At 39.7% G+C, this 20,853-nt stretch overlaps 1 protein-coding gene across 1 annotated transcript in view; it reads left to right on the plus strand.

The window, feature by feature from the left end:
• The window catches only part of cdk17 (cyclin-dependent kinase 17), a 36,978-nt gene extending 16,127 nt beyond the window's left edge, over nucleotides 1-20,851 (plus strand). Inside the window, exons 2-17 of the mRNA XM_044021005.1 lie at nucleotides 1,397-1,541; nucleotides 3,665-3,829; nucleotides 9,503-9,636; nucleotides 12,243-12,368; nucleotides 12,846-12,902; nucleotides 13,008-13,122; nucleotides 13,239-13,333; nucleotides 13,733-13,795; nucleotides 13,962-14,085; nucleotides 14,250-14,370; nucleotides 14,976-15,073; nucleotides 15,165-15,270; nucleotides 15,428-15,470; nucleotides 16,024-16,114; nucleotides 16,247-16,324; nucleotides 17,361-20,851. Of these exons, the coding sequence (XP_043876940.1) occupies nucleotides 1,415-1,541; nucleotides 3,665-3,829; nucleotides 9,503-9,636; nucleotides 12,243-12,368; nucleotides 12,846-12,902; nucleotides 13,008-13,122; nucleotides 13,239-13,333; nucleotides 13,733-13,795; nucleotides 13,962-14,085; nucleotides 14,250-14,370; nucleotides 14,976-15,073; nucleotides 15,165-15,270; nucleotides 15,428-15,470; nucleotides 16,024-16,114; nucleotides 16,247-16,324; nucleotides 17,361-17,401 (1,584 nt within the window). The 5' untranslated portion in view covers nucleotides 1,397-1,414 and the 3' untranslated portion in view covers nucleotides 17,402-20,851. The remainder of the gene's footprint in view (nucleotides 1-1,396; nucleotides 1,542-3,664; nucleotides 3,830-9,502; nucleotides 9,637-12,242; nucleotides 12,369-12,845; nucleotides 12,903-13,007; nucleotides 13,123-13,238; nucleotides 13,334-13,732; nucleotides 13,796-13,961; nucleotides 14,086-14,249; nucleotides 14,371-14,975; nucleotides 15,074-15,164; nucleotides 15,271-15,427; nucleotides 15,471-16,023; nucleotides 16,115-16,246; nucleotides 16,325-17,360) is intronic.
• The last annotated feature ends 2 nt before the right edge of the window (nucleotides 20,852-20,853 follow it).

Below are 20,853 nucleotides of genomic sequence, written 5' to 3' on the forward strand. Positions count from 1 at the left end.
CAAAGCTGTGTTATACCTCTAAAGTAATTCTTATTTTCGTGTAGTATTTGGAAAATATTTCCTATTTTGTGGATGTAAAAATTGTGTAATTGCATTTTCAAAAAGTATTTAACGGGTTTAAGTGTTGATAATATGATGTTGCTTAATAAAAAGTCATAGGAGTGCACGTTTTTTTTTTAAAGGTTGCACTAGGGTTAAGCTATAGTAACTAAATTAAATGAAACCACCTCTGCTATATAAATTAGTTATTTAACATTAAACCAAAACATTACATAATGTAAAGTTAATTAAAGTATTTCCTGACCCTACTAATCAAAATTTGCTTTAGTCCTTCAAAAAACCTTTTCAATTAGACTCAAATCAACGATAACATTCTCATTCTGTTATTCTGTCAATGATTTCCTTGACTTAGATGGATCAGGTCATCATCGTGTATTTATCCCTATTACCCACTGTTGAAAACCTCTCTTGAAATTGTAGTGTACAACGACTGAATGTTATTGTAGCTGATAAGAAGCATTTTTGATTCCGATTTGAGAAGTTTACTACATACTGTTTTCGTTTCTATAGTTACATGTGTGTGTTGTAGTTGTGTCTTACTAACTGTATTAGTGTGAGATTAAGCAAGGAAGGGGTGTGTGTGTGTGTGTGTGGCAGATGGTGGTGTCTCATGAGTATGAACTGAGATAATGACCTTGAGAGAGAGAAGGAAAGAGGGACAGGGGAAACAGTGACACTGGGGTCAGTGTGTTTTTTGAGTTGTGGGTCAGGAGGTATTGGCGGGGCATTTCTGCTGCTGCTTCCTCATTGCATTTCCTACACACACACGCTTGCATGGGGCGTTAACACTGCAGCGACACAATGAGCAGGGCCTGGCCTTAGGCAGACTGAGCAAGGTGTTTCCTGTGACTTGGATGACTGCTGCGTCGATGCTAACTCACTCATGCGCAGCGAGGCCCTCATCTGCTTATAGTCGCATGTGTGTATGTGTGTGAGAGTGTTTGTGTTTCCTTAGACTGATTTGAGTCACTCTTCATCCAGTTAGGGTTTATTAATCTTTCCAGTGTATGATTGTGTGAATGTGAGGTGTAAGTGATAACAGCTGTGTTTAAGTCTGTGATATTCATCCTTTATTCATGCTTTCTTCATGGTTTATTCATGTACTGTTCAAGCAGTTGCAGAGTGAATGAATATTGAATTAAAAGCAGTTTTATTTTATTCATGAGCTGAGATTTTTTGGACAGTAGGAAGGTTTCTAGAATCCTCAGCTGTACACATACACACACACCACAGACAAACCAAACCATCACTGCTAATGTTGTTTGCAATAGTCATTGTGTGTGTCATTCCATTACCAATTATTGAATATAGATTGCATGTTTTCTGTGCTCTACAGGCTTTGCACTGCCCTGCTATGGAGAAAATGAAGAGGTTTAAGAAGCGCCTGTCGTTAACACTCCGCTCCAGTCAGACAATCGACGAGTCCCTGTCTGAACTGGCCGAGCAAATGACCATTGAGGATGGCGGCACTCAGGACAACGGTCAGTGTTTGTGTTGTATGACCTTTAAAGTCCCCTTGACATCAAAATCATAATTTTTGTGTTTTAATTACATCTATGTTGCATGAAATGCCATCCACATGCCCAGATGCAACCTAGTAATATAAAAAGGGTCTATATATAATGATGAGACTGCATCTCTGAGTGCTACCTGCTGCTGAAACATGTTTTGTCAAACTGTCATAAGAAAAAGAAAAAAGAAAAAATTAGTATGATGAAATTATGTATTGTACGCTGAAAATATGTATACTGTGGGTAATGGGGGCGGGACTAGATAAGCTTTTGCTTCTCCCGCTTTCCCTTTCGGTTATGTGAATTGTGTGAACTACACTAAGATGATGTCTGATGATGATTGATCTAACTGACATAACTGAAATAAACATATAAATAAAAATAAATAAATCGCCTTTTGAATAAAAGGAACATCACAAATATGTTAATAAAAAAGTTGTAGCTATTAAAAAGAATTTAAAAATACCATGCAAAGAAAATCCTCAAAATATACATTAATCGGATAAAATGTGTCAAACATAGTTAATGAAAGAACTACAGTTACGGTTAAATAAACCCGGGTACAATTGGTCAGTGATGTTTATGAAGTTTTAATGTTTGTGGAGAATCAGTGCTACATTCAGACCAGGGAAGGAAATTCCACTGCTCAGATTTTTACAGTTTCTTCCTGTGCACGTCTGATGGCAGGCAAGTAAAACCCACATGCACACAGAGGCTTCAGTATCTCAGCAGTTCTCAGGAGTATTTAATTATGACGCATGGGTGTGGATGGAGAGAGAGTTCAGCATGTCAGTAACAGCTGTAATAGACTTCCAGTGAGTAGCTCTCTATCAGGTTATATAACTTGAGTAAGTACTGGGGAGCTACTTGCTCACACACACACATACACACACACAAACACTCTCAGATAGCAGCGAGAGGGTAATTTATATGATGAAACACAAACACACAAGGGCAAACATTCTCTCCTCAACTTCTCTTTTTGTTATGTAATATTTTAGCCTGCTTTGCTGTGTTTACACCTGGTTTCCCATCCACACTATACAAGGACTTTTGAGCCTCAAACTTCAGAAGTGGTGCCGGTCCTGTTTCAGTTTGAAAACTGCAATGTTTTTGAGATGAAGCACTTGTCTAGACAGAGAGTGCTTGTGTTTTAGTGAGTAAAGAAACCAGACACCTAAAGAACATGTAAAAGGCAGATATGGTGGCAAAACTGCTGAGTCCTACTTTATAAGACTTGTCAAAGGTCCAGTGTATAATAATTAGGCCCTATCCACTCGTCAATGGAAGTAAATGTAAATGAGCTTTTTCTTTGAAGGTGTTGAGCATGTAGTTATATGTAACAATAAAGATCAGTTCCACAGTGTTTACGGACATGAGACAAGAAATTCATCCATGTATCTGTAATCTGCATCTGTAATATGCTAATTTACACACATCAATCACTTCCTGTTCAACAAGGCAATCAGAGATGGCAGACTTCACCCCATTCACGCAACAAGCCTCTGTCGGCCTCTGTTGGTCATATTGGCAAGTGCAAGTGCGGAAGCACAAACAGACAGACAGACACACAGAGCCTCTAACAACAATACATTACAATGTATACAATCACAGAAACGGAGACAGAATGAAACAAGCCCGGGCGATGAAGGAAAGAAAGTGTTATCATGAAGCAAATAATCCCATAACAGAGAGGGGTGGGATTATCATTTTCCCAAAGTAGTGTGTTGGTTGGTCTACACTAGGTCGGTCTTTTGAGATTTTTCCACTCTGAGACCTGAAACACAGTTTCTGTGTGGATAAAACGCAGATACGACAAAAAAAATGTTAGCAGATTCACAGAGAGTTTTTGTGTTGTCACGCCATAAGAAGTCACAATGGGGCCGTCCCTTTGTGACTTCTTATGTCGGGAGTTCAGATTAAAACTGAACTACGGTGACCTTTGCTTACCAGAAAGGATGTTGTACTTAATTTGTGTAATAAGCTGTTGATATTTAATGTTGATTTTCATTGTAGTCTTGTGTTTTGTTTATTTTCATGCAGCTGTAGAATGTTTGTTAATGTTTGCCAGTTGTTTTCTTGTTGTTTTCTAGAGCCCTTCATGAGGAACGGCCGCCCCCCCACCTCCCACAGCATGCACTCCTTCCTGCACCAGTACACTGGCTCCTTCAAGAAGCCCCCCCTCCGTCGGCCACACAGCGTCATTGGTGGCACCCTGGGGTCCTTCATGGCTATGCCACGTAATGGCAGTCGACTTGGTGAGATACATGCATGTGTGCACACCTACACACACACATACACACACACACACACACTGATGGAAGGAAGTGAGTAGTGGGAGAGCAGATGGCATCCGGGAACAAATAGGAAACGTGTCACAGTCCTGAGATTTCCGTCCTCCTCCTGATATTAGCAAACACACTCACTGGGCCAGAGTGACTGGCTGTCTCTCCCTTTTCACTTCGCCCTCAGAAGGGCTGTTTTCATCGGCGTGACAGCTGGATGGGGGATTCAGTCAAAAATTACACAGCTTCCTGTGTGAACCAATTCATCACACTCGGTCTGCAGCACAGAGTTCCATCCTTAGGGTTGGAAGAAAGAAGATCCTAATGATTCATCACAGCATCAGATTTTGAGCTCGGGTCAGGACAGACCAGACCAGAGGGTGATGAGATGATTCATGGGAACAACATATGAGTATCATGATCTACCACAGTCTAGACTTTTGCAATATTTAGGCAAGTAAAGCCAGATATTTTTGTGGAATCTGCACTGCAGAGGTTTTTGGAATACTCAGCTTCTGTAAACACTTTTAATTAGGTGCAGTGTTGTACCTAACATTTAGTTACTCCAGACCTCACCTCACTGGGTCCTCTGTTGACCTCATCCTCACACAAATAATCACTATAATCCTGCTTACAGATTTTCATCTTCAAAACATGATAAACCCTTCAGATATGCCATATCTACAGCACAGTTGGCTTATTTACTCTTTTACTTTGCTCCAAATCCATGAGTGGTTTTGACTCCCATTGTCTTTGATTTGTAGTTGTGAAAATCATGAGCTACATGATAACTGAATAAAAAAAAAACTGGTCATGCAGGGAGTTGTAAATGTACCGTAATTTAAGTTTTCAGGCTTTTTTTCAGGAACTTGGATGCTCTCACTTTTCCTCCATCTCCACGATTATTGAAATAAATCAAGATCTTTTAAATGGGTTTGTGGCAGTCAATGCAATGCTACCACAGTAAATATTAGACTTGGTAAGCATCAGTCTCACTTAGCGTCATCATTGCAACAACTTCAGCATCATGAGCTTGGCTGTAAACTTCTACTCTCATTAGTCCCAGATTTCCCAGTTACTGTATGGTTACTAATTAATTTAGAGTGATCATAGACATTAACAACATCTTTTTAATTCTTAATTTCACAAGCAAGTATGACCACTTATACTTCATTTTTGCCATAGTTGTTAAACCAACACTGATTGACAGTGTTACATATTTCTTTAGATTCCCAGGATGTCATTTTTATAGGGACATATAAAGTACAAAAACATAGACAGTGCTGCTAGCAGTTGTCCAATATGTGTATCATGTAGTGACATTGCATTTCACTACATGTATGTGGATTTATACAAAAAAGGAAATATTAAGAACAAAATGCTTAGTCACACAATTTCATATGTGAAGAAATCCCCCTGCCCAACCCTCTGCACGCCCTTTCACTTTTTATATTGACCCTGATTGTTGCATCTCTTAGCTATTTTTTGTGATACACTCGAGGGCTGGTTAGCCCCACACTGGAACTTGGCCTAGATTGAGGGACATGGATCTAAAAACAGGACATTTAAGTAGGACATTGATGTACCACACTACTGTTGCTTCACTTTGTGTGCTGATTAACAAAGCATCATGAAAGGAACAACAGTTATGGGGAAAGAATTAGATTCAAAGTACTGTGGGAAAAAAAGGTAAAACAAAAGATAACATGGGTTCTGCTGTTGAGAAATTAAGAAATGATGAGCGAAGGTGAAAACATTGTAAGTGAAAGAATTTTGGGGGGTTTTCTTAGAGAAGATGAGGGAAGATATGAAATGGCAGGAGATAATGGAGAGGTATGTGAGTGGAAGTGAAAGTAGGACAGATAAGATCGTTTGCAGATTCTAGAGAAGCAGCACACAAGTTGGAAAAGTGCAGGTAGTGAAGGAATGTGTTGAAGTAATAGAGGGAGATGGATTACTGCCTGTGAAAACTTCACAAAGAATGACTAGGGGAAAGGCGAAATATGTGGAGTGAAAGAAGCAAGTGGGAAGTGAAAACGATTTGGTGAGGTTTTTAAAGTGAGGCAAGAAACATTTATATGAGTGAGAAGTGACAGGAAAAGGGAAGAGAGATTATTTGGTGGGTGGTCAGAGTGCAATCAAGAATCAGAAATGTTTTATTGATCCTCGGTGGGAGATTGTTTTAAAGTCAGTAGGTGGAAATAAGTCATTTGTGGGGTGTTAATTGACAGAAAGTACAGAGTCAGGAGGGAGAATGTGGCATTCATTAAAACAATTGCAAAAAGAAAATAGGAACAGGAAGATTTTTCAAGAAGTCAGGTCTTAAAGAGTTTTAAAAATCATCAAATTTTCATGTAAAGATATAGTTGGGAAAGTGGCATACTTCACAAAAAATATGGTCTTGGTCTCTCTTTGTTGTGATTCAAGCGCCTTTTGTTTTGGAGAGACTGGATGTTCATGTTATGATAATGCATCCAAATGGACATATTCATTCATCCTTGTCCACACTATGATGTCATTCAGAGCACACAAACACCTGCCCACCACAATGTTGCTAAACCAAGTAAATTGGCACGACCCGCCAATGCTAATCAAGCTAGCCTTGCTCTCACATGTACTGTAGGTTCAGGCATGGACAGGAGCATCAAAGCATTGATGAGACAGATGGATCATGTTTAACTTCACTCAGAATAGCACCTGTTTTTTTCACACTAGCTCAGGTCAGATTGTCTGCATTGATAAAAGCCTGTTGTAGTGCCCAGAATAGACTGGGGGCACATAACCACTTCAGTGGTATTCATAAATTTGAATCTTATTTTTAGCCTGACTGGTGACATGGCTTTATAGATCAGTCTGGGACCCTCAGTAATTTATTTTTTTTGCTCAGACTGAAATAGCTCAACAACACTTCAATGGATTGCCCTTTTTGATGTTGATCTCCCCATTCCTCCTGTAGTAACATCATCAGGATATTAAATTAAAGTAAATGTTATTTATAAGCATAAATGCATCAGCTCACAGTACATGCACGCACACATTGTTTTTAATAGTCTTTTCACACTCCAGCCAAAAACGTAGGTAGAAGTAGCAAAGCTGCTGTGAGGAGAATGTGGTGCTGGAAATCTTTTGTCCTTGGTGTGATTTGTGTTCCTAGCATTAATTAAACGAGTGAAGCTGCAGCAACATCAGGCTCCCAGATTTTAGTTGCTTAGTAACCTCACATTTTTTGACACTTAGTGTGAACGGAAGTGGAAATCAAGCTAACACTACCTGGAACTAGATTCACTCAAACCCACAACAAAAATGGTTCTGTCCTGTAAGCTAACATCACTTAAAATGAATATATGCAAAACACCTCATTATTAATGCAAGGAGACTGCAAGTGAAGGTCATTAACAGATCCTCAGGGTCTCTTGTCACTGAGCCAGGTGCTCGGTGATGCAGCACTTGAGAAGCATGTCCAAAAAGAATGTAATGACCCAATTTCCTTGCAAACGTGTTTGAGGACTGATAACTCACAAATTATTAATTATCCTTCCATGGTTGACAGTTAAGTTGGGGGTTGCGTCAGTGTTTGTTGTACGTGAATGCATCAATGAGTGTGTGCGTATGTAGATATGATAAATAGGGACGCCCTGCGGAGATGGCTGTGCAGGCAAAAGAAAGGAAAACACATGAAGTGTGAAGTGTGAGACAGGTTAGTGTGAATGAATTGGATGTAAAATAGTGAAAGGATAGAAAATAAGGACATTTTGTCCCCCTTTCCATTTGGAAACCTTGCAACAATTTGTAGTTATTCCCTTTTTATTCCTCCTTTTTTATTTTTATTTGTACCACCCTCACCTTCTTCTGTCTCATGTCTCTCCCACACACACCCCCCCCTCCCGGTTAGCAGTTTGCAAACCCTAAAGTGTTTTCTGTTCTGTTCTTAAAAACCCGCTGTATAACACGCTCTTCCACTGTGACCAAACACTAACATTCAGACAGAGAAACAGCAGAGAAACCGCACAACAAATCATCTTTGGAAAAGCAGAGTGACATGCAAACAGAAGCAGAATGAAACCAGTCCAAAAGGAAAATCCTGAAAACATTTAATTTCTAAAAGTGGATCAGCTTTTCCTATACTCTGAGCAGACTTTTGGTTTTAAGCAGATGACCACAGACAGGTTCACATTCTGCGGTAAAGTGTGCCTTTGGGCTGCGGTCACACCACAGAGTAATGAAGTAGTGCTTTATGAAGTCAAGTCCAAAAAGGCTGCATGAATGGAGAAGGAGAGTTGTGTTCATTAAAATTGCATTTTTTTTAGAACATCTGCACTATTTAAAATAAATAAATGAATCTTTCGGTGTGAACTCATCTGGATTATCATGTCATGGAATAATTATAAGCGGTTAAGACCCATCAACCGAAAGCTTACAGAGAGTTGTTTCTCCCGTCCTTTCTCTGCTCGATGCCTCTCCATTTGATGACAGACTGCATGGTAGGAGGCGCTGACACTGTGATGACAGAGAACCGCTCAGCCATGGCTACTCATTAACTGTGTGTGTGTGTGTGTGGAAAAGAAGGTGGACATGTGGTTTGCACATCAGTGCATTAGCTCCTGCTCTGCTGTGGTAGTACTGGTAGTTTTACAGCCCTTGAGGAAGTGAAGCAGGTTGGAGTGTTTAATCTTTTGGCCTCGGGGGTTACAAGGGTCTGAGAGGAGATGACAGAAAGACAGAGGTGTCCTTCTCTGGCATAAACACTGACTGTGTCAGGACCAGTGGTCCTCATGGAGACCAAAACCTGGTCCTAATGAGGCTCATATACTGGTCACATGGTGTTGGTGACACATGTCTCTCTTTACAACTTGTTGTCTGTACTTATTGAAAGCATTTACCTGACATCTTACATGTTGTATTGAATTTCTTTTTCTGGTCTCCAGTCCTGTGATTTTGACCATTATCAGACAAATAACGATAAGGAGTATTGGATTGACTCATCCCCAGTTCCATGTCACATTCACTCCTCTGTTTGTTTGTGTTGCCTTTATGCAAATTACCATGCCAAATTTGACTTTTAAATGATAAATGACGTCAAAATGATTGTGATCATTACCTGATATACCCAAATCCAAGTTGTAACCAAAAAAACACAAACTGTGGATCATCTATTTTATGTGTGTGGTGAGTGAAGGTGCTGTTGAGTAACCTTACCTGATTATTTATCTAATAAATCAACAAACCAATGAATTAATAATTAAAATAATAATGATACTTGTCCTTGTCAAGTAGTTGCAGGTCAACTTAGTCCAGCTGTAATTAATAAAAAATGCACATGTCATTATTTAGCTTAAAGTATGACATTAATAGTCAGTACAATAGTATAATAGTGCAATTTTCTATGGGACAAAATGCATTTCGTCTTACCATGCTATTATAGTTATGCTTGTATTAGTGTGTTTCAAGTCATTAATGAAACATTTAATATAGTAGATGCATAGTAAATGCTTTTTTCCTCTTAGGTGTAACTTGAATCCATAATGTTGCATTACATCCTCCTCTTTTCTTTCTCTGTCTCTTTCTCCTCTGTAAATGCTCACATGGAGACTTAAGTGTCACATTAGTATCAATCATTTACTATACATAATTGTTTTGCCTCGTCAGATATTGTACATGAGAACTTGAAGATGGGATCAGACGGGGAGAGTGACCAGGCATCGGGAACCTCATCCGACGAGGTTCAGTCTCCAACCGGTGTCTGTCTGAGGAACCGAGTCCATCGGCGGATCTCCATGGAAGTAAGACGCTCATGCACACATGTACACAAGCTGCGCAATAATTGCAAGAAAGGCTGTGTTTTACCCTATACCCTTTCTTCTCCCTCTGCTCTGCTCTTCACCTCCTCCTCCTCATTCTGTTTGGAGATCTAAGTCAGAATTGGGGGCGGGGGAGGGGAACGTTCATCCCCTAATGGGCTCTTGATGTCGGGGCATCATGATACTGATAACAGGCTTGCTGCTCCCTGAGGACAGCAGCAGAGTCTGGCAGCAGTGTAACCGTTTGTCCTGTAAACACACAGATTTTATGTCTGCTCAACAGTAGGCTAGTATAGGACTCTCCTTTGTTCTTTCTCTTTTAAAGATGTATATAATTACAGTATACCATATATACTGTTGTTAAATGCCCGTTTAACAGTAGATGAAAATTTTAATGAAACTAAAAAAAAATATTCCACAGCTTTTTAAAGGCATTCACCTTTGTTTGTATTTTCTGGCTGCAGACATCTCGTTTTTTCCGACCAGAAAACTGCTCTTACAAGCTTTTTTTTAATGCTTACTGAAACAAAGATGATAAATTGGCTTTGATAGCCTGTGGCTGAACATGACATAGTCACTTAGTCACGCTTAGCAAATATAAAACGGACAGAAGGATATGATAATGACCTGCATGATTGTTATGGGCTATTTTATCCTGCTTTCTTCTGCTTTTTCTGTATGAATTTTTTGAAACATTTTTTCCTTTTTGCACTTAAACAAGCTATTGAATGTTGATTTTTAATCAATTAATAATATTCATCTTGCTTGAGTTTGTAACACTGGAGTTTTACACTGAAAGTTTTGAGCCTCTTAACTTGGAGGCCTCCTGCCCCCTGCTGGCCAAAGACTAAACTGTTCATATTGAAACCAATCTTCATAACATCCTCTTATGTTTCTTGCACACGTACACTGTTATACTGACCCATTTTTGCTCAGGTTATATCACTTGTAGGAGCATGAAACAAGAATGCATGTCACCCACTGACCTGGCAAACACATGGACACTCATGTAATCTCTGTTACATTAGTGTAATTGCACTGCTTTTCAAGTAGGTTCTTTTGCTGCTATGAGACTTTTAAATGAAGCAGTAATCTGTCAGTAAGGGGGTGAAGGGCACAGTGTGCTATCACTGTATGACTCAGTGTCAACGTTGAGCAGCCTTTTTCCATCTTGCAGTTGACCTCTTTCAGCACAGTATTTGTTTCTCCTCTCGGAATCTGGAATATCATTTTTCTCTTGAGACAAAATGAATGACCGACCAAAAACACATTTTTATTGCATATATAAAATATATATATATATGCATGAATAAAATAGAGTTGTAACATTATTAAGTCAAAAATCTATTTAATCAGTTTTAAAATGATCTGGCTTAAATTGTACTCAGTGTCTGGTATAATATTTTAAAAATACAATTTTAGCAGGTTAAGATTAGACGGTATAAAATAAAATAATAACATCTTACCTTTATGGGGCCACACGATGGTGTAGTGGTTAGCACTCTCGCCTTGCAGCGAGAAGACCTGGGTTCGAGCCCCGGTTGGAACAAGGGCCTTTCTGCATGGAGTTTGCATGTTCTCCCCGTGTGTGCATGGGTTCTCTCCGGGTACTCCGGCTTCCTCCCACAGTCCAAAAACATTCAATATGGGGATTAGGTGAATTGGACACTCTAAATTGACCGTAGGAGTGAGTGTGAGAGTCAATGGTTGTTTGTCTCTAGCTGTGTGTGGCCCTGCGATGGACTGGCGAACTGTCCAGGGTGTACCCCGCCTATCGCCCGATGAAGCTGAGATTGGCACAGCACCCTCCGCGACCCTCTGGTGGAGGATAAAGCGGTTAGATGATGACTGACTGACATCTTACCTTTATTGATCCTTGATAGGCAGAATCAAAAATATACGTTCAATTAACTCTCTGGATACACATTTGAGCTTTTATTTGAAGGACGTTAGCTACATTGAAGAGGTTTGACATCTTTCTGTGTTCTGACTTGTCATCCAAGAAAAGCTATAATAAACCTTCCACGAGGCTGACACTAATATTGACAGTGACAACCAGCATTGTACGTGTGAATGGTTTGTTCTTGATTCTCACTTTGTTGTCTGTTCTTTTATGATTTAATCTGAGTTGTGCTTAGAATTTCTTTTTACTGCAGTCAAGCTATGAAACACCATCTCTTACTTTCACATTTTATCAGACGAGCCAATCTGTGTGTTTGTGTCACACACACTGCTGAAACAGGCCTCACACCATGTAAACCTGGTTTACATTCAAATGTATAGCAAATTTTACCAGAGTTTTCCAAAAAAGATATTTCTGTTTCCATTCCTGAGAAGAAATATTGGGAGCGAGTTTACCAAGATAGGGCTAAGAAAGCCCTACTTGATGACATAAATAAAGATCACCAGAAGCTGTTCATACAAATCACATTCCTCCTCTTATCTGATCTGTTTTGGTTTGATAATTTCTGTGTTTCCATTCAGAAGTTCTTCACTGCACACTCCAGATCTACCACAGTGATGTCAAAGCTTTAAAGTGTGTCTCAATTCTAACCTGTGTTTATTTGTGTTATGTGTGTCTGTCATAGGACCTCAACAAGCGTCTGTCGCTGCCAGCTGACATCCGAATCCCTGACGGCTACCTGGAGAAGCTGCAGCTCAGCAGTCCTCCCTTTGACCAGCCGCTCAGCCGGCGCTCCCGCCGAGCTTCGCTGGTCAGTGCCTGTGTGTGTGTGTGTGTGTGTCTGTGCTAGCAAAGGAAATGTGTCCTATGGACATCAGACCTTAAGCAAGAACAATTTGTTGAATATAAACTCTGAATCAAAAAACATATACTTGTCCTGTCTGTGTGTTTGGATTTGAGTTGTAACTTTCAATTCATTCAAGTCATTTCAGGCACTGATTCACAGTCACTTGATCTGCCACATTGACTGTACTCGTCAGGTTTGGTGACAGTGTCTCTGAAACAAATTTAGACCTTTAATCTGTATTTTTGCGCCACTGGAAACACATACACACAGAAACAGTTGCACAAGATGTTGGAACCATTTCAGTTGTTCGTCAGCAGGAAAATCTAATTTAGTGCATATATCTGAAACCAAAATGACATATGTCCTTATAGACTTGTGTGTATTTATTGATTAGTAATCATACCTCTGTTTAACCCTGACTTCTGTCTGCCTTTACCTCAGTCAGAGATTGGGTTTGGGAAGTTGGAGACATATATTAAGCTGGACAAACTGGGAGAGGTGAGTCCTGAAGTGCTATCCAACACATTAGTATTATTAAATAAAGTATCGTAATTCGTCTTCATAAATCCTAGTAACATAATAAACGTCCCATGCTGCTTTCAGGGAACATACGCCACAGTATTCAAAGGACGCAGTAAGCTTACGGACAACCTGGTGGCACTGAAGGAGATCAGGTTGGAGCACGAGGAAGGAGCACCGTGCACCGCCATCAGAGAAGGTAAAGCTGCTTTTGTCTCATTTTAATGATTGTTGAAGTCACGTTGTGGGTTATATGTCATTAAAACGTGACACGTGTTCCTGTCACTTTGTAAACATCCTTCTCTGTCTTTGTAGTGTCGTTACTGAAGGACCTCAAACACGCCAACATCGTGACGCTCCACGACATTGTTCACACTGACAAGAGCCTCACGCTCGTATTTGAGTACTTGGTGAGTAATGTTCATTGTTCCCCTGTGCTCTCAACGTTTGAAGGTTTTCCCTGGAGAGCTTCACATATGTCACATGGAAGGATGAGCTGAATGTGAAAATATAGCATGTTGCATTAAACTGTCATCAAGGACAAAAGCAGCATTTTTGTTCTGTCTTAACAACCCTTGCTCATGACTCATTAGAGTGTTTTGGCAGTGATGTAAAGCCAGAAGGGACAGAAAATGTTGCATCTAATTCTGTCTTGTAAGGAAATGTTGCTGCACCATTAAGGTTGTGTTAAAGTAAAGAGGAGTGTGGAAGAAGTTTATTGTTTGTTAAAGTTAAAAGAATGTCAAGATGTTTGTCCTAGATTTTGGGGGTTTTTTTGCATCTTTTTTTGATGGTGTCTTTTCATGCAGGACAAGGATCTGAAACAGTACATGGATGACTGTGGGAACATAATGAGCATGCACAATGTGAAGGTATGAACAATCTACCACCTCCTTGTTCCTCGTCTGTTTAGTGTGTAGTTGTTATGTACTATGATAAGTTGTTATGTACTGTGATATACATAACATAATATTTGAGCAAAGATTTAGTTAACACCCTTAAGATTAAATGTTGGATATTTTCTTCATGTCCCTGCAGATCTTCTTGTTCCAGATATTGCGAGGCCTCTCGTATTGTCACAAGAGGAAAGTTCTCCACAGGGATCTGAAGCCTCAGAACCTCCTCATCAATGAGAGAGGGGAACTCAAACTGGCTGATTTTGGTATGAGGACCAGCAACTGCTGGTGTCTTTAGTCTAGTGGACATTTGTCCTTAAAGGAAGGAAAATGCATTTTATTATTTCCTGTTATTCTACAATATCGGTTGCACTTCCTCTTTTGTGATATAGTGCTACTTTCCTTTGTGTTTGTGCTTACGGTTTTTCAGGTCTGGCGAGAGCCAAGTCTGTCCCAACCAAAACCTACTCCAATGAGGTGGTGACACTCTGGTACCGACCTCCTGATGTTCTGCTGGGATCCTCAGAGTATTCAACACAGATCGACATGTGGTGCGAAACTTACAACAAACTTGCCACTAATATTTTGTTTTTGTTTTACACTTTATGGTACACTCAAAGGAGTCATTATTAAGTTGCTCATACAATTATCTCTTTCTAAATTCAATATTGTAATTTTGCAGGCTCTAAAGATGCTGGTCTGACTAAAAGTCTAGAATTAGTAAGAATTAGTGACATCTAATGGTCATACTGCAGATTGCAGCAAACGCACGCCTTTTGAGCAAAATTATTATGACATGACATTTTGAAGATTTCACCAGCCTTGAGTCATGCAGCAGCTGTCAGTTAAGAAACTGTGACAAACCCACCGTGTACCTGTGCAGCTTTTAACAACAAACGCACAAAGATGTGCAGTGATGAGGGAAAATGGTGGAAAAGACGTTTTTTCCCGTTGTAGTTGGTTGACACCAACACAGAAATAGGCTGGCCGCTATGTTCTAAATTCAGTTAATTAATACAACTGCACAGTCCAAAACCATCAACGATCATCAAAACCAATCAGCTGAAGTTTTGTTATTATCTGTATCAACAAAACATTTCATACACAAAGCATCGTCAAAAAAGTGCTGAAATGCTGTGTGCGCGTGTGTCTGCAGGGGCGTTGGATGTATATTCTATGAAATGGCTGCAGGTCGGCCGCTGTTCCCCGGCTCCACAGTGGAGGACGAGCTCCACCTCATCTTCAGATTTTTGGGTGAGAAACTCCTGTCAGGCAGTGTCGTCATGGCAACCAAAAATTTCACCCACATTTTTTTTTTATAACGAGTGCCTGCTGTCTACTTTAGGCACACCCTCAGAGGAGAACTGGCCTGGAATCTCCTCCATTGACGAGTTCAAATCCTATAACTTCCCCAAATATAAACCACAACCGTTAATCAACCATGCTCCCAGGTACTGTGATGTGTGTGTGTGTGTGTTGGTGTGTACCACCAGCAGGAAATCCTGTGGAACATTTCAGTGATGACTGTCCCCTTCCTTCCTCCCCTGAGCCTCCAGCCTCTGATGCGTGCAGACAATAAACTGCTGCTCTTCTTTTTCTCTCTTCTAGGCTGGATGGTGAAGGCATTGAGCTGCTGCTGGCTTTTCTCAGAGTGAGTGTTCGCTTCTTTTCTATTACCCAGAATGCACTTCACTGTGATCAAATTCGTCCAGCCAGATTTTGGAGATCCCCTTGTGCTTTTATTCTCATGTTCAACTCATGTTTTTCAATTCCAAATCATTGAAATGCAACATTTCTTCATAAAAATACTTTTTATTGACAATATCTTGATTATTATAAATAGTGTGTTGCTTGTGTTAGCCTTAGTATGTAGTTTTGATAATTCATGTAAACAAACATAAAAGGAGTGCAATCGTATGACCTTTTGTGCACTGAATAGTTTTCCTCATTAAATAGTCAGTTAGCAGCTGGCTATTTCATTTTGTGCTTTTGAGTACCCTTTAAAGTGTATAATTGTTTTTATCTCGCATAGAAAACTATGTCTATAGCATGTCAGATTGGGGAGAATGTTTTGCCTTCAGTACCAGTGTTGGGCAGCAGGAGGTGCATTGCTATCAGCGCTTTCTGGACAATCCCATGACTAGACAGTGGACACACAGCTACTCACCACCAGCATTGACATTTCCTGTCTTTTGTCTTCGCAGTATGAATCTAAGAGGAGGATTTCAGCCGAAGAAGCAATGAAGCATCCTCACTTCAGGCAGCTCGGAATGAGAGTCCACACACTGCACGAGAGTAAATAGAGCAGAAATATGACAATCAATCTGTGTCTCTGTCTTCTTCTCTGTCCTCTCTTGCTGTGTTGTTGTTGTTATTGTTTTGCTGTTTTTTAGTTGCCGTCGACTGAAGCTCTCCTCTGTGTTACAGCCGTTTCAATATTCACATTAAAAGAAGTGCAGCTGCAGAAAGACCCTGGCTACAGGAACCCCTCATACCCAGAGTCAGGTGGGTGATGATGCTTCGTGCATCAATAGATGAGATCATATTTTATTTCTTAAAATACAATTGTGCACTGCCTGTTCACGTTTTCACTTCTCTTTCACTTCCACAATGTTTAGAGACTCACAAGAGACAGAAGCAACAGGGGCTGTAATTCACTGATTATTATTTTGTAATGTAGTTCCAGCTGTAAAATTAAAGGTCCATTTAACATGTCAGCACAAAATAGCCACCTCTGTAAAGCACAGTGGTTTTTATTTTTTTATACATGTATAAATGCTCTATCTATGTCTGTGAATACCAAATTCAAAATCTGCCGACAATAAAGCTTTTACTAAATCCTACATTACCCATAATGCATTGACACCCATGTGTTGAAAAGCCCACACCTCCAGATGGTGAGGTAGCCTGTGTGTAACAAACACAAAAAGTTACACATAGTGAACTTATAATAGACAGTATATAATAACTGGGCATAGTCTTCCGATGAAATGAACCAGTAGAAGTGGGATTGAAGTAGCATTTAGCCACCAGGGGGCAACACCTCTGGTGGGAAAAATAACTCAATGTGAATGGATGTCGATGGAAAAAAGAAACAAATTCTACTTCTCACTTGATTTACAACTTCAGTAAACATTTTCCTGATGAGTTAATGGTACGATGGAGTATTAGGGCCAAAGTGAAGATTTTTTTTATGTAAATCTTTCGAGAATAAAGTCATAATCTTATGAGGAATAAGGCGGTACTCTTTCAAGAATAAAGTTGTAATATTATGAGATAAAGGCTTTATTCTCGTAAAATTATGACGTCATTCTTGTAAAATTATGAATTTTTTAATATTACGACATTATTCTATTCATATTACCACTTTATTCTTGAAAGATTACATTTACAGTTTGTCCCCAGTACTCCGTCGTACAATTGCTAGATATAGTTGTAGTTGTAAAGCATGTTTGTTTTGCAACCAGAAGACTATATCAACTTTTGTTTGCAGTGCATGTGAACTAAAGGCATTGTTGGTGTTGTATTTTTCAAATTCTAGGTAATGGCAAGATCAACAGGAGGCAAAGCATGCTCTTCTAAAGGTCAACGGAGAGGACGGACGACTGCCCGACTTCATCATCATCCTCATCAATCCCCAGCGATCTCTTGCATGAGCCCACCTCCTTTCAGAGTGACACCCCTCCAGCTACCTGCACACACACACACACACACACACACACACACACACGCACACACACTCTTGAGCAAGTGACTCTGGGTTGAATGTGTTTGGAGACTGTGTTTATTTATTGGGACGGGGGCTCGGGATGAGGTTGATGTTTTTTTGCTGCTAAACTACTACTGTCTTTATTTAACACACCGTGTGTGTGTGTGTGAGTGAGTGTGAGCGCGCGCACGCCTGTGCATTTGTGTGTGTGTATACATGATGTGAACTCGAGACGCCATGCACAGTTGAGCAGTCGGTAAAGTTACGGTTTGTTTTTCTCCTGACTGCTATTCTCGGGCTTCGTTTGAGTTTCCACTGATGTTGTTGACGCTGTGACCCAAGTTGTTGTTCTTGTCGTGCATGGAGACCGCTTCAGTTTCTCCTCCTTTTTTAATATAAATATGTACATCTACACACACATATATATATTGAGAGGTTATTTTTTGTTTTTCTTTGAGCTTCCGTGACTGACCTCTACAGCATTTCCAAGTTGAGACAGACTGAGACAGGAGGATTCCCTTCTTTCCCCTTGGTCCTGCTGCGTTTATGTGGATTCACCAAGGACCAAAAAAAGCAGGACTTTGTTTGGACTGGACTGGGTTTTTCAACTGAAGGTTAAAGAAGCACAGAGTCAAATCGAAGTGGGTGAAGCTGAAACCAAATTTGGGTTCTTCTTTTCAATCATTCTGGGGAAGACGAACAGAAAGCACAGTTAAAAAGCCGAACAGGGCCGAACAGAGCCGAACAGGAAGTCATGTATTCTCCCACAGGAAGCCAGCAAACCTTCTGTAAATACCCAGACCCAAAACTGCCAGGATATCAATGCTTTCTTTCTTTTTGTTTTTATGCAAGCTACACTTTCTCGCTCTGTGTGCATTCGGAGATTTCTTAACTCTTCGTTTTGACCTTGCACTTCAGTGTGGTGTTTTGGAATCAGGGACCCGGGCCTCGTCGCGGGCGCGTTTACCCAACAGTATTAAGACTTGTGCTTTGTATCTGTGATTTTGACCTCTCCTTGTGAAACAACAGTGTCATTGTGGCATGTTTTTTTTGGAGGCACGGTTGTTGGGGTGGGATAGCCGGGATCAGGGTGGTATGATAAAAATCAAAATGGTTGTTCTCCACTCGGCGTCGGACCACTTTCTCTCTCCAGCTTTTGTACACAAGATGGAAACAAAAAAAGATTTCAAATTGAAATGTAAGATTTACCTGCCCTCTGTGTTGTTTGCGACTGACGGTGCTGCTACAGATGCAGCATGTTGAGAAGTCTCACTTTGGACTGTGTGTTTACTGAAATAAAAGGAGCGAGATCCCCCCCCAGATCACTCAAACCTCATTACAGTCGTGTGGTGGGCTTTGCATTCCGTGGTTAATTTAGTGGTATGTACATTTTTCTGCGACTTTTCAACTCGGTCCATTTTCTTTGTGCGAAGCAGGCGATTGGTGAATTTTCTCCACAGGACTATTCAACACTAAACGTGTCTTACATGTGTAACCTAAAGATGATATCTAGCTCTTCAATATACAGTTCTAGTGATTTATTTTGAAGGGGTAGCATACATCTTTCCAGGCATTCTATGTAAGTTTTTCATTTGTGTGTTTGGCAGTCATTTATCAATGTTAAAGCATTTATTTTTTTACAATTATTGCAAAAATAATTCAGTGAATCTCATTTTTCAGTATTGCGCTACATTGCATAATATAGGATTTGCTGAGATTTAACAAACTATAACGAAAGTGTATAGAAAAAATGGTCTGTAAAACCACAACCTTTTTACACTTACAGCAACTACAGACATAAATTAGCCTATGGCTATAATCTGGCATATTTATATGTAGACATTCATTTATGTGCCATTAAAATATCCATATTAAAAAAGACGTTTAGTATTAATTAGCTTGTTTGTTTTTTTTAAGGCAGATTTAGATTTTTTGGTTTCTTAGACTGAATCAAAGTTGCTGTTTCCTCATTTCCATTTAATGCTAAGCTAACACGTTGTGAGACTAGTTTCACTCTTTAAATTTGCAGAGCTACATCACTGAAGAGCCACACAAGGAGAGATCATTATGGAGAAGCCATAAACCGCTGTAGCAATGAAAATCAATACGCTTCTGCTCTAAATATCACCAGCGATGCATTGACCATCACGGGCTGCCTACGTGACAGTGTGAGAAGATCTGAGGGGGGATTCTCCTCCTGATGTTGCAGCTCTCTTCAGTTGAAATTTCAAAGATTTTTTCTGAGCAACGACTTTAAAGTTCTCCTTTTGAGTAGAACATACTGGAAAAGTGCCGGAAGCACAACTGAAGCTCGATAAAGTCATTAATAACTGAGATCATCAGTGTGATGAACATCTTGGACACAGTTTGCGGTGAATGGTGTAATAATCTCACATAAATATACTGTGGTGTCTTTTCAATAATGTTCAGTCTTTGACCTTTTATTTTTTATTTTTAATGCTTAATAGATGAGCTTATACTTAAGCTCATTACAGTTTGCCACAAAGTAAGTTACAGTCAATGGTCATGTTTTCCGAAGAAAGAAAATAATAGAAGACATCCCATATTGAAAGGCCTGATTGTACCACTGTTTTCCACACATAGCTTTGAAATGAGGACATTGCTTACATTTTTTTCCCCTGTAATCAATAGGGCTGGATATTGATTTCAAATTTTTGATACTATTTATATCTATATTTATATTGGGACTGTGATACTGATTCCTGAAAAATACTTTTTTGATACCAATTGTATTAAAATGACACCACACATTTTGTTAGAATTCTTTACTTGCTGGATCATCATGCTGCGTACTCTTTGGCTCACTCACACTGATTAGATCAACAATTTGATATCGAGTGACAACACATTTTTGATATTTGGTAATACAGAGGAAATTCAACACCCAGTCCATACCACAAACGTGTTGAAGTCGGATACGCAGCCCTACACGTATGGATGAAAGATTATTCCACTATTAACCTCAAACTGTGTCTCTGTTAATTGTACTTTTTTTGTACAGCAACAGCAGTAACATGCATGAAAGGAGATTTCTACAATGGCTAAATGTTTATCATTGTAAAACTGTACTTTTTTCAAATTGATGAATGACCTGGATTTATGTGAACATGTCTGAACGCGAGCGTGTGTGCGAGTGTGTGTGTTTGTACGAGTGTGTGCCTGATGCATGGAAGGCCTGCTGTGTTGTGAACACGACCTCTCTGAAACACTGAGCTGCCGATGAACAGATGGTGTGTGACTCTTTTTACTGGAACTATTTATTTCTCATAACCATTGAAAGTAAATTGAATCTGTTTCATAAACA

Source organism: Solea senegalensis, linkage group LG3 (assembly GCF_019176455.1).
Source record: "Solea senegalensis isolate Sse05_10M linkage group LG3, IFAPA_SoseM_1, whole genome shotgun sequence".
NCBI lineage: Eukaryota > Metazoa > Chordata > Actinopteri > Pleuronectiformes > Soleidae > Solea > Solea senegalensis.